The sequence below is a fragment of the Camelus ferus genome, chromosome 34 (genome assembly GCF_009834535.1).
Source record: "Camelus ferus isolate YT-003-E chromosome 34, BCGSAC_Cfer_1.0, whole genome shotgun sequence".
NCBI classification, from domain to species: domain Eukaryota; kingdom Metazoa; phylum Chordata; class Mammalia; order Artiodactyla; family Camelidae; genus Camelus; species Camelus ferus.
Window position 1 is genome coordinate 17,493,585 of NC_045729.1, and position 7,880 is coordinate 17,501,464.

Sequence of the window (7,880 nt, forward strand, 5' to 3'; positions counted from 1 at the left end):
AGCTCCGCCGGCCCCCGGCCTCCCAGCACCTCCCCTCCCTAGAATTCCCCAGGGACCGTCCAGCCCTCTTGCCCGCACCTCCCCGGCGGGGACCCAGATGCGCGGGCCGCCGGTGCAGCTCCAACATCTGCTCGGAGACTCAGGGAGGGGCGGTCGCCGGCCGGGACGAGCCCGGGGTGCGGGGCTGTTCCTGAGAAAGCTTTGAGCCGAGGCAAGGGGACTCCAGCAGGTAGCCGCGCGGGGCGAGGAGTCCCAACTCCCCAAACTGGGAATGGACTCTCCAGGTCCCAAGCTCCGCTTCCCCTCCCCCAGCCCATGTCCGGCCCGGGAGGGGCGGGCGAGCGGAGTGGTCCTTGCGGTGGCCAAGCGGACGCGGGGCGCGAGCGGGGAGGGGGGACTGTGGCACCCTCGCCTCCCCGCTGCTCCGGGTCCGCCTGCCACCCCCTTTTGTTTCGGGATGCGCGGGGAGCCGTCTCTGCAGGAGCAGACGGGTGTGTTGGTGGGGGGCTGGCGGTTCTGCCGAAGCCCTTTCCTGGCCTTCCGTCGTCCTCCTTTCCCTTCGCCTCCGCCCCCCCCCCCCCCGTTTCCAATCCTGGTCCCTTAAACCTGATCACTTTCCCAGATACTGGGCGGTTTCTCCGGCAGCCGAGGGACCGGAGAGAGGAGGTGGGGAGGAGTGTCCGCGCGCGCGTGTGCGTGGGTGTGCCGGGGGCGGCCGTGCCTGCGCCCGGGCCTGGGCAGACCCCGGCGCAAACTTCGGGAAGGCACGAGCCGGGGAAAGTGCGAGAGCGCGGAGCGCTGGGGTGGGGGCGGGGTGCGGAGCCCGGGGCCCCGCGCTGGTCCCCCCGGCCAGTCCCTCCACCGAGCCCCCCAGCCCCGAACCTGCCCACCCAGCACGCCCGCCTCCCCTTACCGTGGCAGAAGTAACCATGGCATCCGTGTGACTGTTTCCAGGGACGTCGACATGAAGAGAAAGGTGGACGCGAGCTCGGTCATTCAAAGTCTCCCCACCCCGCCGCCGCCACCACCCAGCAGGGGACAAAAAGAAAAGGAGAAAGAAAGGAGAGGGAAGAAAGTAGTTGCGCCGGGCTCTCTCGGGGGCCGCGCGCGGAGCTGCTCGGTAGGGAGAGGAGCCTTCAACTCTGAGTCCCGTGAACATAATCTGCGCGGTTATAACCAGCCAACCCGGCCAGATGGCTCCGCGCTCAGCGCCTTAACCCCTTCGGCGCCGCGCCGCCCGCCCCCGCGCCCGGTCCGCCGCGCACGCCTGCGCCCCAGCGCCCCTGCGCCGGGGGTCGTGGACCAATGAGGGGACGGGGTCAACTCCCCTAACCTTTCTTAAAGAAAAACACCCCAAACTTCCAAGTCAGTAGGAGGCTTCAGTATACCCCTTGATCTCCCCCTTTAGAGATCCAGGAAGAAATGAAGTATTTTTCACTGCGCTTTACGTTAGCGTCTTCAGCCTGCCTTATTTGTTCTTTTCCTTGAAAAATGTCTTTGGGGGTCTTCCTTTTTCTTTTGATGTAAGGTCTTTCTTTGCAAAGCAGAAGGGCCTTTCTTGCCCCTTTCCTCAGGCAGCTGGGTCTACTGTGCAAACTCCTCCTCAGAACCCGAGACCCTTGCAGCTCCGGAGCTCTCCCCTCCCCCTACCGAGCCCACCGTCAGTCCTTCCCTCTCCCCGCGACGAGAGTGCGCCCCCGGGACCACAGCTCCCCAGCGTACTCGCTGCTCCAGGACCAGCACCCGGGGCGCTGCAGACAGTGATGGGGATCGAGTCAGAGAGGTACGGGGTGGGGGGTCGGGGACCCAGGGAGGGGCGGCTGTGTGCGTGTGTGTTTGCGCGAGCAAGAGCGTGAGCTCGGAAGGCAGAGGATGATGAGAGAGGAGCCTCTCATTCCACGCAGCCTCCACCTTCTCTAAAGCCCCTTCCTTCCAAACGAGGATCGGGCCCTGCAGCTGAATGCCCACTCTGCACCCACCGGTCTGCACGCAGGGACAGTGCGGGGAGCAGGAAGGCAGGCGACAGACCCACCTTTCTTAGAGTCCCGAAAGTGGTGACGCCCACTTCCCCACCAGTAGATTATTCAAGGAAAGGATGGGGGGGGGCGGGCAGGGGCAAAAATCTCTTATTTCGAGATAATTTTAGCTGCCCATTAGACCCCACTTGTGCCGGGCTGGAGCTCTCTAAATTTACCGAGTTAAGTCATCTTGCTTTCGCCCATTTGCCATCAAGAGAAGTGGGGGGAAAATGCCCCTCAGGGGTGAGTGAGAAATCCAGAACCTCGCAACAGAGTTTTGCCATCCTGTCCGCCTCCTACCCTCTCCCAGAGTCGTGGCGCAGGGCGCCTCGCCTCCGAGCCCCCCACTTCTTCCTCTCTGCCATCTCGGCCACTCCTCGCCCTAGTCTCTTGCCAGGACCTTTTGACTCACGCGCGATTGGGGGAGGGGAGTGAGTAGGTATCACTTCTCCCCCCTTGCCCTGCCATTCCAGGGGTCTAGTAAGCAACCCGCTCTGTGTTTCAGCTGGGATCCAAGTTCAAAACATCCAAATTTCTTTGACTCGTTTGTGAATTTGATCAAACACCAAGAAGTACCAGCATTGTACCTACCAGCCCAGGCCGAACCAACGCAGAGAGAGGCTGCAGTCCGAGGGGATGGAAGGCGGGAGGGGGAGGCTGGGGGCTGCCTACTAGATAGATTGTACCTGCCTCATCATTATCCTGGCTGCTGGAGGCTGCCACATCGAAAACGGCCGAAGTGCCCACTGATGCCCAGGGAGGGCACTTCCCGCGGTCCCTGGGAAGAGTAGGGTCCTCCTTCAGTGTCTCCCTCGTGCTAGAATGTCCAGGTCCACCTCCAGGCCAGAGATGTCGCCTCCACCCGGCGCTCGGCACCAAGAAGGTTTGGCTTGGGCGTGCTCTGCTGGGTCCTGGTTTTCTCCCTCCGCTCTGGCCCGCCTCCCTGCCCTCCCCCACTTATCCGCACTTGCACCCCCCCCACCCCCCTGCTGCTGCGCTGTCAAAGGAGGAATTCGGGCCCCAGATTCAGCTTCTCTGGCCAAGTTCTAGGGGCTCTTTTCCCGGAGCTCCAGGGTCCTCTGGTAACCCAAAGATTGCAGGGGAAGAGGTGGTTGGCTCCTGCTACAGCGAGGAATGGGTTAAAAACAAGTCCTGGCTGATCTGCCAGCAGCTCCCGGGTAGCCCACAGTCAGGAGGGAGGAGGGGAAGGGAGAGGGGCAAACTTAAATTTGAAAAATCAGAAGGAAAAAAAGAGAGAGAGAGAGAAAGAGAGGAGGCAGCGTGAGTTGAAGGCCGATTTGTTCTGCAGATGCCGGGTCGCTGACTGGCCGCCTCACTTTGCCAGGAAGGACCTATGTGATCCCAGGAAGTTTGTGCTGTTTCCCAGCTCGAGGAGGTTTTGTCCTGAGCTGGTGGGTCTGTCTTTGCGTGCAGTCAACACGCCTTGTAATATGAGAAGTGACACCTTAATCTTGCCAAATATGCATGGTGCCTTTGGGAGGAGAGGGGAAGGAAGGGAGGGAGGGGCTCAGGGAGGAGAGAGGTGGAGGAGAGAGCCAGACTAGGGCAGAGGGCGAAAGATGCACTTTTCTGGCTTTTGCTCCAAGTGGGCGCCACTGGTCTTTTCCTTTGTGGAAGGCCTTTTTTGAGACAGCCTTCCTTGAACCGGCAAGCTGCCTTTCCCTTTACTGCTGTCCTTCCTAGTTCAGAGCTAAATGTTCTCTTCCTCAACTTTGGGACTGTTGGGACTGATGTCCAGGTCCCCCTTCTGGCTTCCCAGGGAGTGACAAGGTGATCAGGGAATAGGGTGGCCAGAAAAAGGAGTAAAAAGGAGTATTTTTGAAAAGATAGATTATTGTGTACAATGTAGGATCGTTTTGAAACTTCTGAACGTTGTTACTTCTCAGCAAACCCATTTTTCAAAATAGAGACAGATCTGAGTGGTCCCAGAGAGCTAAAGCCAAGATCAAAACTGGGACGTAAGCTTGCGCCCTGCAGGTGGTGCTGAGTGCCGGGCAGTCCATCCAGAACTAAGTCTTTATAGAACCCTTTCTCCAAGGGGAGTCCCTGGTCGCCGCCTTGGCTTGGGCCGCCCATCTGTTGGCTGTATTTTTAGGTTGCTGAACTTTCTTTTTCTCCCTGCTATATCTGGGTGTAAGGCCCTCCTCCTGAAAGGGGTTGGGGAGAGCAGGAACTGGGTCTGGTGTCTGCAAGTCCCTTTTAAAACTCTCTCCTAAAGCAAAATTTCTAGAGCTCGCCTCCTGCCCACCCTTCTCTTTTGCAATAGCACCACTCTGTGGTTGAAACACTGAACAGGAACAAGATGGAACTGTCGGCAGGAAGTGGGCTCTCACCTCGTGAAAAGCAGCATTTGTGCTCTGGACGTTTCAGTTAAGTGGACTGTGTGTTGGGAGGTGGTGCTCAGCGTGTGGCCTCGTGTAGTAGCTGTCTGTGGTTAATTCATTGTGACGTGTTGACCCAGGAAATGAGAAAACTGGGCTGAATGGCTCCAAGGACCCTCTCCTTGGGGACGTACGTGACAAAGACCAGCTGGGTGATTTTTTTTTTCCGAGATCAACTAGCTAGCCTTGACTTTTTGCCTTCTCTCGCTGTCTTTTGTTTTTCTTTTTCCCCCACCTTTGAGATTGCCAAGCTCTCCACTCCTCAGCTGAGCCGAAAACATTTGCAAGTTGCACCTTCTGCTGCTGGAGGGCAGTGTGGGGAAGTCCGGCAGAATTGCCACGGGCTGCTGGCCCTACCTTGTCCCTCCCACCACCTCCCGCTCCCTCCCAGGGCTGCTCAGCCAGTGGAGCCTGAAAGTCCATGTTTCTGAAACAATTTAGTGAATGCAGAAGGTATTTGCCCAGGGACTGGCCATTTAAGGTCAGGGAAGACTGTGCGCTACCTTGGCTCCTGGCGCTCAGGAGATGCCTGGCTGCCCACCCGTCACCGCGCACGTCCTATCCACGGCTTAGCCGAAGGTCACACGAACACCATGTTCATTAGCAACCCGGCCCAAGTGCCCTGAAGAGGCCTGTGTGAGGCGTTACTCTTTGTTTTTTCAAAATGGGTGCAGTTGTCCACAGCAACAGGGTGACTTTCTGTTCATTCAGCAAGCCCAGGGCTTCCCTACGGTTTCCATCACCTTGAGAAAGTGCAGCTTTGCTGTGATCAGCATGGATCTCAGACAGAGCACGGATACCAGAGGTCAAGTTCTAGGAGCCTCCGTGTACCCACCTGGCGTGTAACTGTCAAGGAATCTGAGGCTTCAGCCTGGCAGTGACTTTTTCCAGGGAAACAGAACAAGCAGAGTAACGATCAGGAAGTAGTACCCATCGAAAGGGGATTTTAGAGAGTTCCGCACTGCCTTCTCCCCTTGGCGGCTGTGTGCCTTCGGACAGCTTCTGGGCTTCGCAGTGCCAGCCTCTTAGGAGTGTTGTGAAGATCAAATGAACTTATTTATTTATTTATTTATTTATTTATTTATTATTTATTTATTTAAAACACTTAGCGCAGTGCCTGACACCAGGGGAGCCCCAACTCCCAATCTAGTAGTGCTTGCCCTGAAGTCCCTGCCGCTCCCTGGTCGGGGATCAGCTTCGAGAAAAGAGCTTGACTCTGCAGTGGCCTCTTTGTTACCTGTAAGCTGTCTTTAAACACTTCGTGAATGTAACTTCCTGGGTGTAAGTTTTCCCCTTTGGACAAGGACAGAAGGAAACCAGCAGAATGAAGTGGTGGACACACTGAGAATTTGTGTCGCTTCCTAACATGGGCCTCAGCCAGCATGGAGGACAGCGTGGAAGGGTTTCAAAATCTCATCTTATTCAGTCTTTGCCTCTCAGGCAGAACCACCTCATCGTTTTAAAGGAAATGACACGGTGTTCTTTAACTCTTAACAGATTGCCTGGCGTATTCTTGGTTTGGGTCACTGCTAATTATGTTCTGGAGCGTACATGGAACAATAGAATGAATTACATGGAACAACAATGGGTCAACTCATCTTATGAAATAGCATCCAGATTTATAATTATGTTTCAAGAAATTACCTGTAATAATAGAGGGAAGTTACGTATTCCTACCACACAGGTGGATAGAGAAATCCTAATAAAGTCTCCGATTTCACCAGTCATGACATGAATTCCTAACCACCCTATAAATTAGCTTTATGTTGCCCCAAACTCCACTCATAAAAAAATGACATTAAGGTTTCCTAGGTAACTAATGCATTTCCAGAGGGTTTAGGCCTCAGGAGACAAAGCGGGCAGGGAAAAGGGTGGGGGTGGGGAAGTGAAGAAAGAGGGAAAAAAACCCACTCGATTAGACCCATGTGACATAAACAAAATATTTCATGGGTAAGAACTCATAAAGTTTTATTAGCTGGGTTCGACATAGGTATGGCAGTGCCGTTAATTCCATCTTCGGACCATAAAATACTCCATGGGCTATCTCCCTCACCCCCTGTGCCAGCATCTTGTGGTCCAGGCTCAGAGTTAGGGATGTGGAGAGTAACTGTTCATCTGCTCACCTGTGTCCACTCACCAGTCAGCGCTTTCTCGAGCCCCCCAAGGCGTATGTGGACATCACCTAATGCTGAGATGAAAGTGAAAAACGGGGTCGGCTGGGACATTTCAGGACATGCTGATGGGTGGCCTTGTAGGTTCTGAGCACCGCGGAGGAGGGCAGGGAGCCTCGGGGGAAGTTTGCGGCCCACAGGTTGAACTGACAGGGCTCCCTTCCGGTTTTCCAAACCTCCAGCCTGGTCGTCTTCTCACTGCTCCTCCCTTCATCTGGGGAAGGGTCTGGATGCTAGGGAACGCTTGAGTGCTTGGGAGGATGTGGAAGGTTGTAGGGGAGCTTAGGTTTCCATTTACGCTGTAAGCACACTGAGTAATCCTGAAAGGCGATGCCATCCAGGGAGAGCAGAAACGGACAGTAGCTTTGTCACTGGCTTCATGAGCTCAGGGAATTCACTGAACTCTGCAGCTCCTTGGTTTTCCCATGTGTGAGAGGGGCGTGGCCTCATGTTGTTGTAAAGCAGGGACTATAAATAAGAAAAAAACCCTCCTACGCTGTTGGTGGGAATATAATTTGGTGCAGCCACTGTGGAGAACAGTATGGAGGTTCCCTAAAAACTAAAAATAAGGTTTCCGTATGATCCAGCAATCCCACTCCTGGGCATATATCCACAGAAAACTCCAATTCAAAAAGATACATGCACCCCAACGTTCACAGCAGCACTATTTAAAACAGCCAAGACATAGAAGCAGCCTAAGTGTCCATCGACAGATGACTGGATAAAGAAGATGTGGTGTATATATATACAATGGAATATTACTCAGCCATAGAAAAGAATGAAATAATGCCATTTGCAGCAACATGGATGAACCTAAAGATGATCATAGTAAGTGAAGTAAGCCAGACAGAAAAAGGCAAATACCATATGATATCACTTATGTGTGGAATCTAGAAAAAGGTATAATCTTATTTACAGACCCAAAATAGACTCATAGACATAGAAAAAAAATTATGGTTGCAAAAGGGGAAAGGGCAGGGGAGGAATAAATTAGGAGTTTGGGATTAACAGACACATATTACCATATATAAAATAGATAAACTACAAGGATTTACTGTAGAGCACAGGGAACTATATTCAATGTCTTGTAATAAGCTATAATGGAAAACAACCTGAAAATATATGTATATATATGTGTGTGTGTGTGTATAACTGAATCGCTTTGTTGTACCCCTGAATCAACTACGCTTCAATAAAAAATAAAATAAAATAAAAAAAACAAAGAAACACACTGGTTAGGGTACAGGATGGGTGTATATTATCTATGCTCCTTCATCTTCAGTGAGCCC

General features: G+C 53.6%; 1 protein-coding gene and 1 long non-coding RNA gene across 5 annotated transcripts in view; one reads left to right on the top strand and one right to left on the bottom strand.

The window, feature by feature from the left end:
• The window catches only part of NTF3 (neurotrophin 3), a 64,368-nt gene extending 61,426 nt beyond the window's left edge, over positions 1 to 2,942 (bottom strand). The window contains exon 1 of one of the 4 annotated variants that reach the window (XM_032473091.1): positions 2,610 to 2,942. Coding sequence is in view for 2 of the 4 variants with exons in the window: in XM_032473085.1 (XP_032328976.1) it covers positions 914 to 1,159 (246 nt within the window). In the remaining 2 variants the exon portion in view is untranslated. Of the gene's footprint in view, positions 1 to 913; positions 1,186 to 2,609 lie in introns of those variants that run through there. The other 3 variants (XM_032473088.1, XM_032473086.1, XM_032473085.1) reach the window with 3 other exon arrangements.
• On the top strand, positions 44 to 1,447 carry LOC116661300. The gene is made up of 2 exons (XR_004317160.1): positions 44 to 229; positions 955 to 1,447. It is a non-coding gene; the product is annotated as an uncharacterized LOC116661300 (long non-coding RNA).
• Positions 2,943 to 7,880: the final 4,938 nt, after the last annotated feature.